Source organism: Aythya ferina, assembly GCF_964211825.1.
Source record: "Aythya ferina genome assembly, chromosome: 3".
Lineage (NCBI taxonomy): Eukaryota > Metazoa > Chordata > Aves > Anseriformes > Anatidae > Aythya > Aythya ferina.
This window is the reverse complement of record NC_140298.1, coordinates 3,118,862-3,142,902: the sequence shown is the minus strand read 5'-3', so window position 1 is coordinate 3,142,902 and position 24,041 is coordinate 3,118,862. Positions and strand designations below refer to the sequence as shown.

The window sequence follows — 24,041 nt, the reverse complement described above, 5'->3', positions numbered from 1 at the left end:
CAGAGGCTTGATAGGTACAGAGAAGTATCAAATTTAAATTTATTTCAAAGAGTCTGATCTAACTTCCCTGCAGACATCTTGACATTTTATAAAGAGAGGCCTCATTCATGTAATCTGGAACAGACAGTAACAGCTGTCAGGGTAATGAAGAAGAGCAATTAACGGGAGGTAGCCCAGCAAAAGGGCCTAACCCCCATGGTTCTTACACTATAACCATGTGGATGCTTTTTGGAATAATGCTGAAAGAATATCCTGAAGAAAAATAAAACCAAACCTAACTGCAAAATGTTACAATGTGAAACAAAAGAGAAATCAGACAAAGCTCAACAAGATACAGAAACAGATGCTCCAGAAAATGAAATCATGACTTTCAAATACGCAAAAGGAGAAATGGTATTACCATTTTTACTACGCGTGCAAGAAACAAGGCGCAACACACACAATGGATAATACTCTACAATTCTTATAAAGCTCAATCGTATACGTACGGGTAAGCAGAAGTTGCATACGGGCCTTTTGTTGCATCATTTTCATTGACCCTTCCTATAACAGGCAGCAATATTTTAACCACAGCTCAGATATAAGACAGACTATTTTTTGTCCATAAATATACATAAATGGTTTTTAAAAAATGGTCTCATTACTATGTATAGTTACTTAACAGACTGGAAAGGCTCCCAAGGTTTAACAAACAGTCTGATTACATACCTCATAGACCACCACCACATACTCTCCTGCGAGTTTAGCTCATAGTTAATTACTGTATACTCGTAATTAGCCATGTGCTAGCCTCGTTCTGTGTGGTAGCACATGGCTATTTATAATATTACAATCAGTTAAGTGCTAGACTGCAGGACAGTAAGCAGAGACCCTGCAGGAGAGCAATGCTGATGTGCAGGAAGTCTCCGATGGCGTCTAAGTACACACAGAGTACCAGGAGCACTACATGGTGAGATTATGTTTGCAAACGGGATCTTAAAATAGCATAACAAATGCAAGAGTTCCCAGCTTACAGTTTGTGTTGCTTTTATCAACAAGAGATGCACAGTTTCCTTACATTTGGGGGTAGAGGTGTTAATGTATGCACATAGTCAAAACCATTGTCTGCATAATTGCTAGCTGGGAAGACTGGTGCAAGGTGAATCTGTGCGGGGGCTGTGGCCATTCCCACCTTGTGCCAAGAAAAGTCTAATAAAATATTTGCGAAGGGCACACCTTTATTTCCTCTTCCTCTCCGTCATCCCACAATCACAGCTACCATGCCACTGAAAAGTATAGAAATGTAAAATGCACTCTGAAATAATGGCAAAGAAGATGCCACACCGCCTACACAATAACCTACCTCACGTTACCCCATGTCCAGAATTCCCTAGTTTAATCCAGGCACAGCAGTTATGGCCTTATCATCCTCTTTTATCGTGAGTCTCATCCGTTTTGTTGCCGAGTGCCACAACCTTAATTAAGGGAGCTTTATAAATGTTAATATGACATGGTAACAAAAGAGCGTTTCTGGATGAACTGCCATTTCCTACAACCACTCCGCACAATTGCAAGCAGTCTGACAAAGAAGCGTGCCAATTCTGCTTGCCAGTTCAAACGTGCTTGTTGTAGTTTTAGCAGTTAATTTGTGGCAGTCACATTTGGAATATGGTGAAATATTTTCAATGGCTCTCACAGAACCAGTTTTGTTGACAAAGTTTACACAGTGGAAAAGAAAACAGCATTGATTTGGCAGTTTGAAAAAACATCCCTGCTCCTGTCCACAGCTGCTGTCTTTGCCACTGCCGGGTATTTTGAGGATGTATTTGTTTTGGAAACACGAACGAAACTATTTTCAGGAGTTCTTGGGTTGCTAGCATTTAGTTTTTGCCTTGTTTCATTGGATAACTAATCCTGAGAGTGATATTGTCAGCTTAGTTTTTGCAGAAATAAAACCTAACCTTGAAAATACCACACTCCAGTGTTACAGGCAGCCTATAAAAAAGCTGGAAAAATTCTGACCCCATCTAAAGTCAAGCCAGGAGCCATTAAATTCAGCGGCTGAGAAACGGGGGGAAGCCTTGCTCAGAGTATCTAACAACAGAAAATAATCCAAGTTGCAGGATTATAGTTTCTAAAAGCAAAATGTAAACAAATAAATCAGAAGTAGCATCTGCTAGTTAACACAGAACTTCAAATACATCCTACATACGGAGAGTACTAAGGCAAAGATTTCAAGGAGAGCAAAGCATGTGGCTTCCCTGCTATCCTCCCTCCCAGCCCACTTCCCAATATTCAGGATTTCCCCAAGAACTGAAACACTCAGTGCTTCAAGTGTATGACAACGCATCAGTGCTTCCTGGATGGACCCTCTTCTGAGAGAAGTGTTTATTCATATAAAGAGAAGAGCATTTATTCATAAACACTCTAAGCAGTGTTTAGGAATATTGTTTCTAGATTCTTCTTCGAGGTATCTCTATGAATTTAGAGCTTTATTATACCAATTACATACACATGGCCCTCTGCTGTGCTTCTGAAACATCTTCCACAAGATGCAAGTAAATGGTTTTCAGTGGAAAATTGTGCTCAACTGTTTTGCAGATAACTGCAAATGCCTCCAAGTTAAGAACACTTAGTACTGCTAGGAAATTTCACTGTACTGCTTACTCATCTTTCTGGGAAGCCTTCGTGATTCACTAGAGCCAAAGTTTTGTATTCTACAGCAACGGGAATTTGACTTTCAAAGTTAATTACTCTAAGCTGGAATAGGTACGACATATCCTTTAACCCCAGGCAGAAAAGCTACGCATGGTCTGCTCTTGCCGCACTCTCAGATGGGAGGCCAGGCCTCTAATATTTAAAACTTGATGCACAAACTGTTTTCTGGCACAATTCTGCTCTAGCCCATCTGCTAGTTTGACGCACTGCCCATCAGAAGACACGATGCCAGTTTCAGTAGGTTACAGGTGCCAAAGACGGCTGAGGAGAGTGCCCTCCACAAGGCAACAGGTGCCCTACCTTTCATCCGCAGCTCTTCCTGATGACAGATAACACTGCTCAGAAATACCTCCTTCACTGAAGATAAAAATCAAACCTGCCCTCTTGCCTTTTAGCTTTGCTTAGCACACCAGGGTCTTGGTCCCTGACCAGAATTCCTGCAAGGTGGACAAATAAAGAGCAAAACAACAGCTCCCAAATGGTAAGTCCACACATAGGTGTGAAAAAACAAACCAGAGTGTCAGAACACTAAGACAAAACAGCAAAGATCTCAGCAGAGTTTGTAACAGACTTTAGATTGCTGTGTAAAAATGAGTTATGCTTTAAAAGTTGCATCTTTTTGCCTCCAAAGCCTACGAGAAAAAAGAAGAAAGAAGATTCAAGAGGAAGCAGTCACCAGCAAGAACCTGTAGAAGAGGCATTTTTTTCTAGGTGAAGCAGTCTGGTCCTGCTACACATGGCCAGTCCTAAGTGATCACTGAATAGCAAAATCAGGCTAAATTTATGATTTAATTTGCCCACAGATAGGGTGAAACATTACAAGGAGATTACCTAGAGTTTAGTAGTAGTGACTAGATAAAAAGACTCTTTCCTGAGGTGATGTTTGTCTGGCAATGAATTTATTTTCACACTAAGGTTCACACCTAGAGGTACAATGAGACCTTTTTGAAATGCATTTTAACACCTGAAGGTTGAGAGAGATCCAGCCTTAACCAGACAGTCACCTGGTAGTGTTTTTAATTACAGCTTTCTGCTATTAATATTCTTCTGCTGAATTCATAAAAATCATCTTTAACATGTATCTTTAGGTATCATTTTTTACTGCATTTTTAATTTGTTTGCTGCACTAAAGCAAATATTTTAGTGAGGCTAATTTAAGCAACTGTTGAAGTACTTAATTTCTCTAAAACCAGTTACTAGTCTGCTTCCTTAATCAAACCAAGGAATGAACACAGTGGCAGAACATGCTTCCGTCAAAGCTCCTCTTCCCTGATACACATGCACCCCTGCTCAAGGCTATACAAATTATCCATGGAACAGGACATACTCTTTCTGAAATGGACTTAACCTTTCTTTCACACGTCAGCTTTTTTCCCAGAACCCCGGGTCTCTGAGTATCAACAGCAGAACGCACCACGACCCAAGCCTAAAAGCAGAGGAGGCCAGCATCACTCCTCGTCTACCTCCACCAGCCACCCCTTGGAAAATGGGGAGGAGAAAAAGGCGATGCAGGTAGCAAATCTCCAAGCAGGACGCAAGTATCGGTGACTGTATTATCGATATTCATTATCAATCTGCCCTTTCCTCAGCTTCCCATATCGTAACACCATCTGCAAACATAGCAGTCAAACAGCAACACAAACACCTGCTGCAAAGCCAGCTACAAAAATTGGTTTCAAAACTTTTAGTTTTCACCTATCAAAGTTTCATCACAATACACAGGTGTAATACAGTTAGATCCCATTTACAACGTAGCACGTTATAGCATAACAGACAAGATCTAACAAACATAGACGAAGACGAGCGTTCGGCAGAGTTATCAGTTTTCATGAGAAAGAAGCCTGAGAGCAGACAGTGGGCTCTTAACAATGGGATCTTAACAAAACATTGTGTGACCTTCCTGCATTGAAATTTTCAGTCCAAATTGTGCATTAATAGAGTCCTTGCAGCAGGACTAAGGAATGATTTATATAAAGACTGGTGTTAATTACTGGCTGTGATCAGGAAGATAAATGAGAGAACGTAGGGCTCTCAGTAGCACCCTCCTCGACTCTCGCTTCCTTTCCACATGTACTGCTGCTGTTCTCCACAGGGCTACAAACTCTTTGTGAGACCAGCAATACCTCATGTCCTTCCCTGCACGCTCCCCGTTCTGTCCCCACCTTATCAAAGGGGTAACAGCTCTGTCCGAGGAGCCTGACAACTAATCAGTACAGTACCAAAAAATGAAACAGCATGTAACAGCACAGGTAGTTCCAGCTTGTGATCCATACTGCTGTCTCTGTGACACAAGTGACATTTGAAAGAACATCTCTAGGTGGCTCCTAGATGCTGCTTCTGGCAGCAGAAGGTCTGCTCTTCGGGAACATTAGGAGGAAACAGTATTTGTGAGCCTTCCGCTGCTGGATTTGTTCTGGTTGAGGTACAAATGCAAAGGGAATCCAAGGGAAGGAACAAGTCAACAAAGAAATAGACAAGATGGCACACAGACAGGAAAGAGAAAAAAATAGCTAGAAAAACAGGGAAAATGTTCATGGGAGAGAACCAAACTTGTAGATGTTGGAAACTTTCACACACATCATTAGAAGCCCTGCACCTGAAAAGCTGATTAGCATTCTAGGGCTCAGGGTCAGCAAATGGCTTTCAGAGGCTTTGATTCAGTGAACCTTCCAAGGAATGCATCCCTAGTAAATATATTTTGCAGAGATACCGTAAAATTTCTCAAGTACGTTGTTACAGATTAATGGAGTATGGAGTACCCTTAATGGGAAATTAAGCTATAACAACGCACATCAAAATCTTTACACCACCACTGTAAAAATACTTATTAAAAGATACAGCCAGCAAAGTTAACCTTTACTTAGAAAAGGGCTGTGCTGTTCGTATCTGGCAGGCAGTCGAATCTGACTCCACTCTTCCGTCTTGCCCACCTCTCTGCAGTTCCTTCTGCGTTAGTTTCTCGCTGAAAGTTTCGTGGTCACTCTCACATCTCACTGCACGTATGTTAAAAACTGGGCTGAACAGTGCACGAAGTCGGTGCCCTTCAGCAGCACACATGGGAGTGTTACTCCCAAAGGTTCATCTCTTCCTTCGCTCCCCTGACTCTCAGGTGGCTAAATGCTTCTGTAGGACGAAGCCTCAAAATAGCTACTGAATGGTGTATGTTACATAACATAAACATGCACCTGACCAAAGGAGATGGACAAAACAAGAAACCTTCAGTCAGGATACTTGAAGGAAATCTTGCTGATTTCCTCTTTTATAATTAAAAGATCGGCTACAAAGGGAGCAAGGCCTTCAGTTCACTGCTACATGTAACATTCACTGTCCTTCTGAAAGAAGAGAATAAACAAACAAAAATACCATTAAGTGGCAGCTGTATTTCTTCACCTATGCTGTCACTTGTTAAAAAACAAACAAGCAAACAAACACAGAACTGCAATACCAAGGGTCCCAGATTGTGTTCTCACTCTCAGCTAACCCCCTGACTGCTTTCTATGTCAGTTCAGTGGGAGTCAAACTGCAACAAACACCACAGTATAGGAAATCACCTCAGTGGTCTGCGTGATCAGGCAGAAAACTAATCAAATCTGCATGAAACTGTTTGAATCCCATGTGCTACACCACCTACAAGGTCCAGTGTGATTTGACTGCAGAAGTAAACGACAGATGTATTCTGATTCAGGAATATTTTTTTGTGTGACTCACGAATTACACCTACAACTACAACCTTGCTTTCTGTGCAGCACCCCCAGCTCTCTCATTCCTTCCTTGGGAGCCTTTTGTAAGTTCTTCTCCCTCTCCTTTGGACCCTGACCCTGCACCTCACATACCTCTCCCACAGTTTATTCTTGAATGACAATAGCCAGAGACAACTTCACTTCCTAGCTCATGCTAATCTTTATTTTCTTATTGTACCAATTTTCATATATTCTCTAGGCCCAGCATCCCTCAAATGAGACCAACTGATGTTTCAAAGGCCATAAAAAGCTATCTAAATATCAAAAGCATAAAGAATGTAAATATTATGAGCATCTAACCTTTGACTCTGTAACTGCCGTTTGCTGAAACCCTTATCATCCCCACTGGTTCAGCTTGCTGACTCGAGCATGCACAAGCTACAAAAATTCCCGAAGAAACAAAACCAAAACCACCACTACAGAAGCCTAGCAGATGCACTCCAACTCTTAAGAGAAATGTAAGGATTCAAAATAGTTTTAATCAGCCTCAAACCACATAGTTGCTGAGGAAATTCTGTGCAGCAGACCACACCATACCTAGTCCAAAGTAAAACAAACCCAGAACTTAGACAGAGGGTAGATGTAGGGCCATAGCTACCCGCTGCTTACACTGACTGTGTTTACTTCATCTGTAGGAAAGCAGAAGCAGTGGCATTGAGGTTTTACTGAAATCTTTTTGTTTCATTTACACAGCCATTTGGTGGAATAAAGTGTGTTCTCCTCTTCATTCCAAAAGCCAGTTCACACCATGTTCCCCACCCCCTCAAAAGTTTATCACTCAAACTTGAAGTCTCTTGAACTCTGACAAGTCCAGATGCATACGTAAAATTGTTCACCCTCCTGCAGCCATACATTACTAGTGGGAAGTGCAACTCTTGGTGCCTGATCCTACAGTTTGACACTGACAGACATCTTCACCTTCATGAAACCACACTGAATCTAGCACAGCCTTGCACATTTGTGCAGAACATCTTTTTTCATACTAAAGACAAAAGAATTGAGATGCAGGACAGGATGCCTACTGTAGTGAAAACTGGTCTCCTCATAAAGAAATCTGGAAATCGCACTAGGTGGAAAGTTCATGCTGTATAACATTTTTTTTTCCTTGATGCATCACTCAGTATGAAGGAAATAGCATTAAGAGATAAAGTGGGGGAAAAAACAGAAGTGGAAAACAAATGGCACTAACAGAAGTAAAGAAAAATTTACAAAAAAAGGCAGCAACTGTATTTTCCAGGGCAGAAATACAGAAGAAAGGAAAAACTTTTAAAAATATATCTGATTTATACATAAAAGGAAATCAATTTAAGTATTAAGGTGGCCTGCTCATCATTTTAAACACTACTACTCCAAATACTGAGTTAACGTACTTTTAACTTGATAGGATCGTTTTTGGCTCCACAGATGATGTACTAAACTGCTTCTAGGTAAGTCTTTACCACTACCTTAAAACAAGTACAAACCAATCCCTGACAGATCACTACAGATAGCTTGCCTGTACGTACTGTACACAAGCAGTGCAATGGAGGGAAAAAAAGTTCATAATACTGCCTTGAAAACAGCACTTGCTCTTTCCTAAGGACCGGCAACACGTCTCATTATCTTCTCCAGTGACCCAGAACACTTTACAAACTGCCTTTCGGAACAATTCATTGCTTATAAAACACCGACCAAGTGAAACGCAGCCGCTCCTTCTGAAGAAAATATGGCAACATATCTAGGAAAGCACAAATGAAGAACGGCACTCACGCCTCTGGTGCGAAATAAAATTCTAATCCTGAGGCAACACCCTGCTAGCTTTTGCTCTTGTTATGTTCCTTTGATGCAAACTGACTTTAAATTTTATCAGGAGACATTTCCAGAACCCCGTCACGCCTGACGTGGCTGCTGGCAGAAGCTCCAGCCTCACTCTGCACAGCATCTCCAGGCGTGCCAGCACACCCATGGGCAACGTGGGGGTCCCCCAAAAAACTTCTGAACAAGGACACCCCACAGAGGGGGGCAGAAGCCAGCCAGAAACCCCCCTGGCCGGCATGGAAACAGCAACAAGCTGTGTAAACCTCGTCAGGTCAGAAAGTTAAAAGCAATTCACGTCGCCCCTGTTAGTGACCGCCGGCGTTTTACCTAGATAGATCAAACCAAAGCCTCCCTGGCCGATCTGGCTGCCCAGCCTCCAGACTTTGCCCTCGGTGTCTCTCAGGACCATGTCCCTCGGCAGAGGAACCGGCAGCCGGCCCCTGGGCGGCATGGCGCCCGGACAGCTCGCTGCCTTTCCTCGGGAGAAGCACGATCCCGGCTCAGCCCCGCTGCACAAGCGGCCTGACAGCCGAGGGGGACGGGGACAGGGACGGGGACAGGGACGGGGACGGGCAGCCCCGCAGTCCTCTCGCCCACCCCGGCCGGCCCCAAGCCTGGCGGCGAGGAGCAGCCCCCGGGCGGGGCCCAGGCTCCCCGCCGTGCCGCTGCCTCCCGCGGGAAGCCCCGGGCCGGGCCGGGCCGGGCCGCCAGCAGCGCCCGCCCTCTCTTCGGGCGGTCCCGCCCCGGCTCCCCCTCATCCCGCCCGGCCTCCCAGGGCAGGAGGGAGGGAAGGAAGGAAGGAGGGCAGGAGGGAGGGCAGGACGGCGAGAGGGCACTCGCAGCCCGGCCGGAGGAGCTCGGCCCTGAAGGGGCTGGAGTGTGGAGGCTGCGCTGAGCCCGCCAGGGCAGCGCCGCTCTCCACGCCTCCGGCCGCACGCTGCAAGTGAGGAAACTTTTTTTTTTTTTTTTTCTTGAAGTGCTTTCACAATTATCGAAGTAGTAGTTGGTCAGTCTGCGCCCCGCCCGGGGAAAAGTGAGCTCTGACAGGGCGGCAGGGGCACGGTGAGCACTTAAAGGCTGCACCAAAGCCACAGCGCTGTGGCGGTGCCAGCCGTTCAGTTTTACCTCAGGATGGGTCCACGGGTGTACCCCGGCCATACCACAGGATCCCTTTCACACACAGAAGCAAGGATACCTACAGAAAATAACCTGCGATGTGGGAAAAGGACATGGTCACCTCACAGAGCGCAGGTCATCGCTGCAGGCAGGGGAAGGCAACAGGAAGCCATGTTGTGGGCCAGACCCATCACCACTTCTGAGCTGGTGGACATTAACTTTTTAGTCAGAGGACACTGAGCCATATATATATATATATTTTTTTTTTAAAAAAAAACGTTTTGCTCCCAGGACACACCCCTGACCCCAAGCAGACATTTTGTGTGACCTTCGCTTTACTCACAGGGCCCACCCTGTCAGCACTCTGCATGGAAAGCCCATGGCAAAAAAATGTGATCTTTCCATTTCCTTCTCCTTTTAGAAAAAGCTTTCCTCCTCAGCTACAAGTCCTCAAAGACTAAAATACAAAACAGGTCTGTGATAGGCAGCAATTCAGGTGGAACTCTGTATTTATTACCACAATAGGCTTGAACATACACCTTAAAGTTGAAGGCCTCAAAAAAGCTTTTCCTTGGGCTTCACTTAGCCAAGATCTTTGTACTATATCATTGTAATCCACCCAGCCAGCCACCCCTTGGTCTTCAGACTTCATTTTAGTAGAAGAGGGCCCTGAATAGCTGTTTAACTGCACTTCTAGCTGAAGTGCCACATCTTCCAGGCAATGGCTCCATTTTTTTTTCCCCCCACTAACAGACCAGGGCACTTTTTGTGATGATTCCAGGAGTTCAAGAAAACAAATTCCAGAACACAGTAAGCTGAAATTTTGTAATAAATTATGGCTACAGAGTATGTTACTGTCATCAGTAGAGCAAAAGTGAAAATAGGAAAGGGAAATACCAGGGTATATGTTTCATTGTTAGTGAACGTAGTATATGCTATATTGGTCTTTTTGAGAGCTTCAGGCAGGCTACGTAACATCCAGTTGACTCATGCAACAAAAATACAGAATAGGTAGCTGAAACTGAAGTACTAGAAAAGATAGCTTTCAGCTTCAAAGCTGCAGAAGCCTAGAAGAAATTAAGTTTATAACTCAAATACTATCCTGAGGCAAGACCATCTGAAGTCTTGTGTATCTTTAGATATCACGTGTTTTAAAAACTGTGTAATTTAATATATAACATAAAGAGACTAGTAACATATATTGTACAAGTCATAGAAAATAGATTCCACAGCAGAATTGTGGCTTTTTTTTTAAAGAAAGATTTTGTTTAGAAGTTTAAGCTTTTATCATTATTAGAAGAGTTAAAAGCCTTTAGAGATAAATGCATGGAAATATAACAGGAGCTACAGAAATCACGAACAGAGAATGACTTACTAAGAAGAGATAGCTTTCTAGATACATCAAAATCCTGAATAATAAAATTACCTGAATCCAGGTGCTTATTAATAAAAAACATAGCTAACAAATCAATTAATAAACCCACAAATTTTGATAGTGGCTTTTTCACATTGCTTTTTTTTAAATGTTAAGCCTATAACTTCTGAAAAGGCAACAAACTTCAATAATTTTACCTGAGAAAAGCTCTGACCAAATAATAGGAGGCCATCTTTACCCTATAAATAGGCTATTGCTGTGCTTTGTAGGAGGGACTGAGAAAATCTCATTTCCTGTTGGGCTAAACTGGAGACAAGGCTTCCTTTTTTTTTTTTCCTTTTTTTTTTTTTTTCTACTTATCATCAAGAAACTGGCTGCTCTTGGCTTGGACTGGCGTAGGCTTCGTTGGGTTAGAAACTGGCTGGATAGCCAGGCCCAAAGAGTCGTGGTGAATGGAGTCAAATCCAGTTGGAGGCCAGTCACTAGTGGCGTTCCCCAGGGCTCGGTGCTGGGGCCGGTCCTCTTTAATATCTTCATCGATGATCTGGACGAGGGCATCGAGTGCACCCTCAGTAAGTTCGCAGATGACACCAAGTTAGGTGCGTGTGTCGATCTGCTCGAGGGTAGGAGGGCTCTGCAGGAGGATCTGGACAGGCTGCACCGATGGGCTGAGGTCAACTGCATGAAGTTCAACGAGGCCAAGTGCCGGGTCCTGCACCTGGGGTGCAATAACCCCAAGCAGAGCTACAGGCTGGGAGAGGAATGGTTGGAGAGCTGCCAGGCAGAGAAGGACCTGGGAGTGATGGTGGATAGTCGGCTGAATATGAGCCAGCAGTGTGCTCAGGTGGCCAAGAAGGCCAACAGCATCCTGGCTTGTATCAGAAGCAGTGTGGCCAGCAGGGCTAGGGAGGTGATCGTCCCCCTGTACTCGGCTCTGGTGAGGCCGCACCTCGAGTACTGTGTTCAGTTTTGGGCCCCTCGCTACAAGAAGGACATGGAGGTGCTTGAGCGGGTGCAGAGAAGGGCGACGAAGCTGGTGAGGGGCCTGGAGAACAAGTCCTACGAGGAGCGGCTGAGGGAGCTGGGCTTGTTCAGCCTGGAGAAGAGGAGGCTCAGGGGTGACCTTATCGCTCTTTTTAGGTACCTCAAGGGAGGCTGTAGCGAGGTGGGGGTTGGCCTGTTCTCCCACGTGCCTGGTGACAGGACGAGGGGGAATGGGCTTAAGTTGAGCCAGGGGAGTTTTAGGTTAGATGTTAGGAAGAACTTCTTCACTGAAAGGGTTGTGAGGCATTGGAACAGGCTGCCCAGGGAAGTGGTGGAGTCACCATCCCTGGAGGTCTTCAAAAGACGTTTAGATGTAGAGCTTAGGGATATGGTTTAGTGGGGACTGTTAGTGTTGGGTCAGAGGTTGGACTCGATGATCTTGAGGTCTCTTCCAACCTAGAAATTCTGTGGTAGAAATTGATAGAAATCAGACAATTAACAGCCCTCCCAAGAAACATTAGTCAAGTTAAAGACTCCTTTTCCTCTTCTCAGTTGGTTCAAATTAACAGTTTAGGAATGTGATGTGAGGGAGAAGAATGGCTAAATTAATTATAGGTATATATGGGGTTTGTTTGTTTGTTTTTCAGGAAACCCTGACTATGGTGGAAGCTTCAAGTTTTAACCAGCATTACTGCTAAATTCAAGAATCCTTATAGGAGAAAGGTGTGTATGCTAATAAGAGTAAAAACACGCAAATCCTGCTAGCACACAACTGAGTGTGACCTGTGTAGTCAGGAACAGTTGTTTTCTGTGGAGTATTTTTTTTGTTCTGTTCTTTTAACAGGATGAAGGAAGAAATGTAAGGCTTGCTGTTATGCTGGAGTATTGAATCTGAATGAAAGGTAAGGGAAGAGGTTTCCCTTTCTTCTATTAGTGTGTATTTTCATCTATTAAATATTTACTACTGTAACTGCTGTTTATTATATTATTTTTGGAATAAACTCATGTTCCTTAAAGGTGTTAGTGTTGGAGGCTTAAGACACAGGCCCTGAAAATGAAATTACTCTTACTTTATTTATTAATGTTGCATCATTGCAAGCAGCTGAAAGCCACAGGCCCTACTGGTGAGGAGTCAATCCTTCATGCAGCTCAGGTGGGTATTTTCCAGTTACTCCAAATGATATTTTAGAAGTGGTGTAACAAACTGTTTAGATATTTGCATTAGCAGTTGTGTATTTTCAGGATTTTATTTTTTTATTTTGTTTACTGTATGTGTATTGATGTGTGATATATGAACAAGTCTTCTGTGCTTCTCTGCAGAGTTGATACGCGTATAGTTATTATTATGCTATTGCAGAAGAAAGTGATGGTGCTGTGCTTTCTGTTGTGTTTTGTAACTACTACTAAAACTCTGGACTGGTTCTTCAGTAATGTAGACATGGTAGTGTACTTTTGAGGTAAAGATACAAGTGTAAATCTCTTCAAATCTTGGATCAAGTTCATATTCACAAACAGCTTTTAAATATATGGTTTCCCCAGTCTAGCTGTATGTTTAGCTATATTGTCCTGTTCAGTGTCTGACTTCTGGAATATATAGGTGCCTAAGAGGCATTTTAAAAGTAGAAGGAGCAAATTTGAGTTTTATCCTGGTCTGGGGCTCAAAAGGACCGGTCTACTCCTTTTGCTAGAATAAGTTTCAGAGGGTAGAAAAAAAACACATGATGTTAGTATCAATTGCATTTTCTGTGTCATGACATACTCCCAGAGTAAGCACTTTCTTTAAGTACTTAATAATACAACAAACTGTTTTAGCGGTGTCCTGAAGCTATATTTGTTTTTACCTTTGTTTCAAAGTAGTATAATCTATATTTTAGATAAGTGTTCCATTTATTTTTTCCTCTTGTTCTTCAAATCTGAAGTTGAGTATAAAAGTAAATTATGTGAGATCTTGTAGCTGCACACACAAATCTCCTTTAAGTTGTTACGGTAGGTGAACAACATGTAACTTCTCTCACTGTGTCACTGAGATGCTTCTGTGTTACTTAACATTGATGTTTTAGTACTTCTAATCACCCTACATGTCCTTGTTGATTAAAATATGATAGCTAATTTTACATTAGAGTTGTAATATCTTTGTATTAAGGCCATTGACAGCAAGGCATCAAACTTCCCAAATTTCTGCAGAGAAATCCATGTGTGTTTGTGTATGGGTACACAGTCCCATGCTCTTGCTGTGCTTATTCAGTTGTTACCGTACTTGCTGCCAGTTTCTTAGAACTCTTAAAGTAATTACTTTTTGCAGTATCAAGGGATCTTCAACATCCAGGGGGCATGTTGCTCAACTCAGTCACTGTCTAGGTGCTCTGACACCCATTTTAAAGATTCCTGACACTATTTTGTGTGACTGGCCCCATGATTGAGATCACATAATTACAATAATTAGGAAGCTCACCTCAGGATATTATCAGAGCAACCCACCCAAACCTAAGTCCATATGGTTTGAAATAGCTAATGAGTCAGTTAATGTGCTATGTCCAGGAGTAATGGACACTCAATATGGATGACATGAAGACATAATTTACCAACTTCCTGACTGATTAAGGTTTTCCACGTAGACAGTTCCTGTATTTTGCATCTCACAATAAGTTCAAACTATTAAAGGCTTTTATGTGTTAAACAGAGCAGAAGAAACAGCTGAGACTCCTAAAAGGCAGGTAGGGCATCTGCTTTTCTCTAAAGAAAACTGAAAAAAGCACAGGTCTCAGAACTTTCCATCTTAAATACAATATGCAAACAAATTATTTGAAATGCTCTATTAAAATAGAGGAGATGACAATGGCAATACGTGACATTTGCTTTAATGCCAGGTAGCCTGACTGAAAGAATGACTCCTGTGTTGTCCTTTGCCAGGCCAGAAAATAAAGTCCTAGGGGGGCTGCTTTAGTCTCTGTAACTTGTTTACCAGTTCCTATCACTGTAACTAGACATTCAGACCCTGGGTGTGTTCCCCATCTCTTTTGTATGTCAGAGGCTTTACTACTCATACCTTTAGAAAGAAATTATTTATGAGCATTGAAGGAAAAAAAATAGCCACATTTATTTACTTTCAGAAATGTGCAAAGAGTTGATGTAAGTTTATTGTGGGAATGGATTGGATTTGCAGTGAGAGCAGATCATCTGCTGTTTAGAGATCATCTGCTGTTTAGAGAAGAGAAGGGGATCAGCAATGATTTTCCTTATGGGAGTAGTTCTAAAAATACTAATCCTGGCTCTACTACTGGCTGACCTTATAGGAATAATTTCATATCTGTCTCATTTTATCCATCTGAAGCAGTATGGGTGGCTTGTTTTAAGGTTCTTTGAGAGTCACTATGTATGGATAATTGCTATTATCTGATGATGATTCACACCTACCATGAAACATGTAATGTATTAATAAGTTTTTCATATGGGCAGCTCAAATGTATGTTTTTCTTTCTCTTGTTCTGATCTTTTTATTTAGGTCATTCCCCTCCAAAACAAAACGCTTATAGAACACACAAAAATTGCGTGAAGTTGAAGTTATCGTAGCCTTGCAAAGAAAATAAGGATGTTTGTATCCACTGGCATTCCTGTACATTTTTTCCCAAAGCATTGAAGTAGAGCGATAATGCTTGGAACAGCCACGAAAGATTCCTCAGTTTCTAGGTCCTTTTCAAGGGATATCTAGAAATGGAAATGAAGAAATTACAGGAATGCTAGCAGTAGCACAACAGTGTTCTTGGCGTATAGGAGGACCTGAAAGTCTATAGGTTTAGGTCTATAGGACTTCTTGTTTTTCTACATAGCAATGTATGTGAAAAGATGTAGGGGAAAAAGGAACTTGGCAAAGCACTCAGGGAGAAAGGTGTATAGACTCATTTAGTCTTTCCATTTCTGAGATTATCTACATAAAGCTGTTTGAGAAGGGAAACTCATCTGTCATAGCATCCATTATTCACATATCAGTGTTACTTTATATATATAAACTTAATTATTATGATGGGATATATTAAATATGACTCATTTTACTGCAAGATTGATTTTTTTATTATTTTTTCCTCTGACCTAAGAATAAATATTGATCTTCGTGATCTTTAAATGTAGTGCAAAGGTCATTATATTAATGGCATATTAATAGAAAGTAGTTCTGACCATGCAATATTAATATATTTGCATTGTTATTTCTCAGATCACATCCAGAATGAAAGAGGCAGGGTGCTTATACCTTCTTTCCCAGGAGAAATTAGGAAGCTGTTGCATTTTAATGACTGTTCAGACTGCTTCCAATTCAGTTTTAAAAAGGAAAAAAAATTAAACAGTGGTGAAGTGGCAAATAGACTGTATAATAAATCTAATAACATGGTGATATGCCATTTTTCCAGCAGCATGAAAACCTGACAGTGCTCCACCACCCATAGCCATGAAGCCAATTCCACGAGCAGAGCCATAGCTGTGAAAGGAGACTGATAGGTTAATTTGGTGATGTTGGTTAGTATGTGCAGTATCTGGGGCTCTGGTTTCTCCAGTGATCATGTTAGCATTTTCCGCAACAGATGATTTTGAAAGCAGTTAACTTATTCAAGTGAGTCTTTGCTGTGCTCATGTGACATCTTAATATATAGTGTTTATAGTAACTCTTGGAAACGTGTTTAGAAATGCTGTTCTAATGGCTGGCTGAACCAGGAAAGACCTGTTGTTTTAAGATGGTTCTTAGAGTAACTGCATATGACTCTTCTTTGACAAGGAGGGATAAGAGATCTTGCATTGATATAGCCTTTAAATAATCCTGCGTAGCTTCCAGAGGGTCCTGAGAAAGCAGTGCCTACTTAGGTAGAGGAGGAATACTTGTATGCCTTTTTATAAATGCTGCTTTGTTAGCATTCTTTCTGTTTAATACATGCTTTGTGTATTTTGTTAGGTGACATAGGTCAACAACTTCTATAGTTTACAGACAGCAAGGAAAATAAATGTTTAGTGTAAAACAGTGGAAAAATGGGCAAGAAGTAACAAACTGAAAGGGGAGACTGGATGAAAGACTTTCTTTTTCCCCCTCACCCCTAGGATTTACCTCTGGACCTGTTTAGTACATTATTTCTAACTTCATGAGCGACAAAGCAGACATCTCCTTATACAATTTGCTGATGAATATAAAGTTGTGAGGCACTGGAGTATTGATGTAAAAGATACAGAACAAAATTGTCTAATTTTGCCTGAGTGTAGAGAAGTTGATTCAGGGGAATGAAAAAGCCTTCCTTACAAAAGGGTTCAAAAATATTATGCTAAAAGGCTTACAAGGTTAAATAAGCCAAATTAATAGGAGATACAATTACTTTCTGGAGAATATATAGGAACTATGTGTAGAAAAGATACAGAAGTGTATCTATAGAAGGATAAACTTCTCCACCCATCTATTTTAACTTAAGCCAAATGTATGCAAGCTGGCCATGTTTGTGCTAGACTCGTTCATCAGATAAATGTAGGTCTGCATGGCCTTCCAGCACGAGCTGCAGAGATGGAAAGCAGAATGCCCTTAAGGCAGACTAAGATGAAAACAATATTCTGACAGAAAAGGGACCACAGTACTGAAGATTGAAGGTGGCTTCAGATCTTGGGCTGTTGCTCTTTAGGTCTAATGTGGAGAACTGAAATTCAATTGAATCATATGTAACAGTCCTCAAACTGAAGACTGTCCTGCAATATTTGTTGTTTGCAATAAGTATTCTTCTGGAAAGAGGAAAGAAAGTCAATAATAGAGTGTGCTGCCTTTCAGCTGGCCCAAAGGGCTGCAGCTTCACTAAAGCTGATAGGGTTGAAATGTGTTTTACCAGCTAAGGATTTCTACAGGTCCATCTAGCCTTAGTTGTACTTTTATGGCAAAATTCAGAATACATATTTGGCAGTCTTTCATTGTGAATTCATATTTACTGTCTTCTATATTCCTTAAGCATTAAATCATGAATGGTATCTTGAAAATGATGCAGGCAGAGGGCAACGCTCAAATTCAGTTTTCCTGTGGAAAGCAGAGCTAGATTGACAGTGAATTGAATTGGAAAAAGACCTCTTCTACTGGAATCAGGTTCCTGTAAGAAATATGTATGAAAATAAGTTAGGAAGAAAACTCATTCCAGAGGCAGAGTAAACAAAATACCCCTCCCCACTCCAGAGAATTGGAGCCTTGTGGGGTAAGAACAAACAGAAGCTCCTTTGCATGAACAGTAGGTAGTGGGGAACTAATTAATTTGATAGGAGCTCAGAGGAGAATAGAAAGGAGATATTTGTTTTGTACCTTGTGGAATAACATCAGAAATACGGTGAGAGGTAATAATGAGGCCCAGGGTAATATAGTGTGAATTATTTTAGGGTATGCAGGGTTAGATTTTGAAATCAACCTATCTTTCCACTTCTCCATGATGTGAAGACCTATTACTTGTGTATACTATCATCCCATGCTCAGGAAAGAAGGCAAGAACTGCTGAGTTCTGAGACAATTTTCTGGAGAAAGATTGCAGCCCAGAGAAGCACCATCATTAGTTTGGTGTTTCTGACATAGTGATACAATAATGGTCATGCACTAGTATTTAAATGATGTCTTCTTAATTTACTTGACTATTTCAGTAGCATCCTGCACTCAGTTTGTCCCAGAAGTTTTCAAGGGAACATCTGACCTGTTTACTTGTTGACTTAATATTTTGCAGAAACTGTAACTTTTTAATTTCTCTGATTCTTAAAAATTTGTAACTACGTAATCTATATGTTAGGGACATCACCAGAAGCAGCTCATATGTATTACTGTACACATAGTACATGGTGTATGGCACTGTTAATTTTCTTGTTTGTATGTCTGTCTGCTCTTTGCATATATACATCTATGGATGTGTGATATTTTATTGCAACACATATGATTTGAAAAAGCTGATTTCCTGCTGTGGTATTTATCCTATATAAATTCGACATTAAATGACGAATTTTAGGCTCATCAGTCCATCCGCTGAATTCCTATTTGTATTATTACTTTCTAATGAATTCTGTACTACAGCAGGTGTCAAATCATATCTGTTGTTTTGCAATCGAGTATGAATAGAAGATGTATTGCTATTGCAAATGAATCTAATATGAATCTAATGAGCAGTAATGAGCAACTGTTTTGTCATTATTGAGGCAACCACTGTGATGCTAATAAACGCTCATTTCTGCTCTTTAGAAAAAAGCACTGACCAGGATTTATAACATGGCCTTAATGTCCCAAAAGCCTGAGGCAAAAGAGAAAAGTGGAACCCCTAAACTGAGCATAATTTAGTCATTTTCTGTGTGGCAGTCCTCTTATTTTCTCTTATTAAACTAAACCTGGTTAAGTCTTTTGAGCTCCCTTACATTTGAAAGGAAAAAGATGAAGAATGGGCCTCTATTAGAGGAATATAAAGTTAAGAAGATGGGCGTTCTGCCTTAATTTTCTTTAATGTAAGTACTCTAATTCTATACTTCTACATCTGACAGTGCTTTTGTAATAATAAAGGCAACTATCTGCAACTGTTTTAAAAACAGTCACTTTAAAAGTAACAGGCCGTTAAATCAATATAGAAATATAATATATGTTTTGGGAAATATCACAACTGTCTCTTAATTGAAACTTCATTTTTTATTTTTTTTGTCATCGGTGGATTACAAGACTGCTGAATAAACAAAAATACCTTTTACACAATAGCATCAATAACTTACTACATAACTGATATGTAAACGAGTTCTGACTCCTGTGTGGCTCTCCCTTTTCCAAGTATAAATAATACATAGAATGATACATAAAGCTGTGTAAAAGGGACAGCTGGGTACATGGTACTTACAAGTGGAGCACAGGAAAACCAGTCAGAACTGCTTTTCTAAAAGCTAAGTACTATAGTTCCATCAAAAAATAATGCTTCTGTGTATATAGTCTTCATGGACTCATCTCTCTGTGCAATAAAGCTAGATGCACTGTAGAGATTCATTTCGGTATTTCATTTGGAGGTTTGAACTATTCTGTGCAGGGTACAGCTGTTTGTTTTACTACAGTACACTTCATACTTGCTTTAACTGCTGAATGGAGACTATATTGCCAATATTTAAGGTATTATATAGACACAGCAGTGAAACTGAATTTGTGAGCAAGCCAGGGGATGGGCATTAGGACAAATTACAGCAGTCATCTCTCAAACTTGCAAATAGGGTGTCAAAAGGTTGCATGAAAGCCATAAACTGTTCCTTCCATGCTGGGGCATTAAAAGGACTCCTGGCCTGCTGGGCTGTAGCTTGAACTAGTTGCCATTCACTGACATTTCAGTTCCATCCCAGCTCTGCAGAAAGGAAGGGAGTGTGAGTCGGGACTGCTGGCTTTCTATCAGTAGCTCTGCCAATGCTGTGGTTTTTTAAAGTGAGGAAATCATTGTGTCCAGCTTTTCTCCTCCTCATCAGTAAGATACAGACTGTTTTTTTCCCAACCTTTAGATATATATTTAGGCTGTGGATGTGGTCTACCTTGACTTCAGCAAGGCTTTTGACACCGTCTCCCACAGCATTCTCCTCAAGAAACTGGCTGCTCTTGGCTTGGACTGGCGCACGCTTCGTTGGGTTAGAAACTGGCTGGATAGCCGGGCCCAAAGAGTCGTGCTGAATGGAGCCAAGTCCAGTTGGAGGCCAGTCACTAGTGGCGTCCCCCAGGGCTCGGTGCTGGGGCCGGTCCTCTTTAATATCTTCATCGATGATCTGGACGAGGGCATCGAGTGCACCCTCAGTAAGTTCGCAGATGACACCAAGTTAGGTGCGTGTGTCGATCTGCTTGAGGGCAGGAAGGCTCTGCAGGAGGATCTGGATAGGCTGCACCGATGGGCTGAGGTCAACTGCATGAAGTTCAACAAGGCCAAGTGCCGGGTCCTGCACCTGGGGTGCAATAACCCCAAGCAGAGCTACAGACTGGGAGAGGAATGGTTGGAGAGCTGCCAGGCAGAGAAGGACCTGGGAGTGATGGTGGACAGTCGGCTGAATATGAGCCAGCAGTGTGCTCAGGTGGCCAAGAAGGCCAACGGCATCCTGGCTTGTATCAGGAACAGTGTGACCAGCAGGGCTAGGGAGGTGATCGTCCCCCTGTACTCGGCTCTGGTGAGGCCGCACCTCGAGTACTGTGTTCAGTTTTGGGCCCCTCGCTACAAGAAGGACATGGAGGTGCTTGAGCGGGTGCAGAGAAGGGCGACGAAGCTGGTGAGGGGCCTGGAGAACAAGTCCTACGAGGAGCGGCTGAGGGAGCTGGGCTTGTTCAGCCTGGAGAAGAGGAGGCTCAGGGGTGACCTTATCGCTCTTTTTAGGTACCTCAAGGGAGGCTGTAGCGAGGTGGGGGTTGGCCTGTTCTCCCACGTGCCTGGTGACAGGACGAGGGGGAATGGGCTTAAGTTGAGCCAGGGGAGTTTTAGGTTAGATGTTAGGAAGAACTTCTTCACTGAAAGGGTTGTGAGGCATTGGAACAGGCTGCCCAGGGAAGTGGTGGAGTCACCATCCCTGGAAGTCTTCAAAAGACGTTTAGATGTAGAGCTTAGGGATATGGTTTAGTGGAGGGCTGTTAGCGTTAGGTTGGAGGTTGGACTCGATGACCTTGAGGTCTCTTCCAACCTAGAAAATTCTGTGATTCTGTGATTCTATGTACAGAGTTGGAAAAGGCAACTCCAGCATGAAAAGCATCAGTACCTTAGAAGTCACTAGATATATCCTTCAAGATATGTTTGCATGCATTTGTATATTTACATGGCAGAAGAACTCTGGTTGCTGTTGGAATAACAGTGCATTCCACTGAAATCAATGGAAATTTTGTAGTTTACTTTAATGATCTCAAGTCCTCACCTTTAGTTCAAAAACCTCTTTCCCGTCATACATAAAGGGTTCAATTTGAAGGTGTAAGTTAATATTGCACAATCCTTCAAAATAGTTTATATTTCACTTTGGTAACTATCACTTCACAATCATACAAGTTAGGCCAAAATGGACCTCTTCAGGTCATCTGATGTGTACCCAAGGCAGGGCCAGCACTGAAGCTAATTGAATTGCTCAGGGCCAGGGATTTCTTGTGACTTGAAAGCTGTGGTAGTTTGTAATTGAATGTCTGGCAGTTTTATTACAATTACATTTTTTCTGATTGCTTTCATCCACAATAACAGACATATATTACAGTGGCGTTCACAGGCCTCTGTTAGGACTGGAACTTTCCACAGTAAACATGGTAAAAATAGAGAAGCAGAAGTGGCTGCTCTCTGAAATGTACCATGATAACAAGATAAAGATGTCTTTCTGGTGGTAGAAACAAACTTTTTTTGCTTCTGCTACAGCACCTTAGTCTGGATCTGTGACTCTGGCTAATCTGTGTGGTATGTGAATACTAAGGACATGTAGGATAAAAAAAACAAAAACAACAATTCACCCCAGCCAAATCTCACACACTGGAACACTTTTGGCATTTCATCCTACCAAAAACAATAGATGCTTGCAGGCTACTCAAGAAAAACATGTACAAGAACTTTATTCAAATCTATGCATGGCAAGCTAACAGTGCATATATTACTGTGCATCTTGTATCCATCAGTTTGTGTGTTATGACTTAATGTGAAAATTATTTACATTTCAGTAGGGGTCCATATCTCTTTTTTTCTCAATATCTCTCAGATATTTAGATACCTACAGCTTCCAAAAACAACTTTAAACTACTTATATAATGTCTGTATTTTAGCATCACTGGGGAAGATGGACTCAGGATATTAAAAGCACATTGCAGGAACAGTGACCCAGAGGTAGCTAATGAATGGACTACAGAATTTTATGCTGGAGGCAGTAAGTGTGAGGGTCTGTTCATCTGATAGTCTCTTCTTTGGGTACTTAATTTCTCTCACATAGGTAAAATAATTAACTCTGAAACCACCTTGTCATAGAGTAGTAGAAAGCTTAGGTGAGTGTTTCCTTGGATATTGTCACATTTGCAGGGTCAGTTTCATTTAGCAGTAAGCAGCCATGCAGTAGCCATTCGCATGCTCTCTGGCCACAATTCTGGAAGCTCTGGATAACCTTTTGTCTCCTGTACTTTCTGCAACACCAAAACAGAGCAGAGTTGTTGCTTCAGGGAGGCTATGGAGGTTCAAGGGGACTTGAACAATGAGTATTCAAAGGAGGGATTCTGCTCAGAGTCCAAGTGGCAGAAACATTGATCACATACCTGAAGATTAGCTTGGCTCGTGAATGAAGAAAGGTTGGCAGAAAGGAAACAAAGGAGAGATTGCTGTGCTTCCTGCAGTATTCACAAGGACTTACGTGGTGGCATCATCATTAGTATCTAGGTTACAAGAATATCCCTTTGCCAGAGGTATGGAATCAAAAGAGCAGATGTTCGAGGCTTCGTTTTCCAACTTGCAGCCCATGTTCTGGAGTGGCCTGTGGTTAGTGTGGCCTTGGAAGGATGGAGATTGCTGCTGAAATATGGGGCAGGGCTGGGAAGCGGTTGTAGTTCAGACCATCTTTGGATTCTTCAGTAATGCAGGCAGCTTTCCAGCAGTTCTACCAATAGTGCACAGACTTTGTCTTGTTGAGTGTACTCCTTGCAAACAGTGTCAAGCCCCACTTGGGAAACTGCACCAAGAGGATAAAAGCAGCTCCAGAATAAAGTGTTGTAACTGAAATAGCTAGAAATTCAGCTGAGATCACTACAATTTTTCTGCTTGCTTAGGATGAAACTGCCTTACTGTCTTGTATAAGTGCCTGTCCCTGACGATGTTACTGTATTGCTGCAGTGACCTGCTGTAGCTGAGAGATTCATCAGATTGAGGCTTTATGGAAAACAGATTGTCATGGGAGGGCATTTGATGAAATCCCCTTAGGATATAAATATCACTTGCAGGAATTCAGAGATGTCTAGGAAAAGAAAAACAAAACAAACTCTTTCTAAGAAGCTGAATCTTCATATGCTACTGCTACATAAATAATGAAACAGCTGTTTAGCATGACCATTGAAGGCATGTAGTAACTTTGTTTGCAGACCCACCAAACTCTAGACAATCTCTGGAGACATCCTTCCTTTTGCCACTGGCTCTCTTCTGTTCTGCTGCCTCCTGTGACTGAATGCCAACAACAGATTAATCAAGGGCTCATTAAGCTCTAATGGTCTGTCCCTGTCCTTCCTCTTGTTCATATTGCACGTGGCTCTCTTGCTTTCTTCATGGGGCTGGAGCAGGGAAAAAATACTTTCCCTTCTCCCCTGTTATGCCACTGCCTGAGTGCGCGTGGTGAATCACTAAGTCTTCTCCCGTGTA

The 24,041-nt window shown here is 41.9% G+C and overlaps 1 protein-coding gene and 1 long non-coding RNA gene across 6 annotated transcripts in view; one reads left to right on the top strand and one right to left on the bottom strand.

The window, feature by feature from the left end:
- VRK2 (VRK serine/threonine kinase 2) overlaps positions 1-8,902 on the bottom strand; it is a gene marked incomplete at its 5' end in the record, with an annotated part of 46,842 nt that extends 37,940 nt beyond the window's left edge. For 3 of the 5 annotated variants that reach the window (XM_084514598.1, XM_084514599.1, XM_084514596.1), the window contains one exon: positions 8,562-8,863. In XM_084514598.1, coding sequence (XP_084370724.1) covers positions 8,562-8,685 — 124 coding nt within the window. Of the gene's footprint in view, positions 1-488; positions 535-8,561 lie in introns of those variants that run through there. The other 2 variants (XM_084514600.1, XM_084514597.1) reach the window with 2 other exon arrangements.
- A 155-nt stretch (positions 8,903-9,057) lies between these two features.
- Positions 9,058-24,041, top strand: part of LOC311434427 — a 452,952-nt gene continuing 437,968 nt past the window's right edge. Inside the window, exons 1-3 of the long non-coding RNA XR_014691476.1 lie at positions 9,058-9,177; positions 12,357-12,432; positions 12,554-12,611. This is a non-coding gene — a long non-coding RNA (uncharacterized lncRNA). The remainder of the gene's footprint in view (positions 9,178-12,356; positions 12,433-12,553; positions 12,612-24,041) is intronic.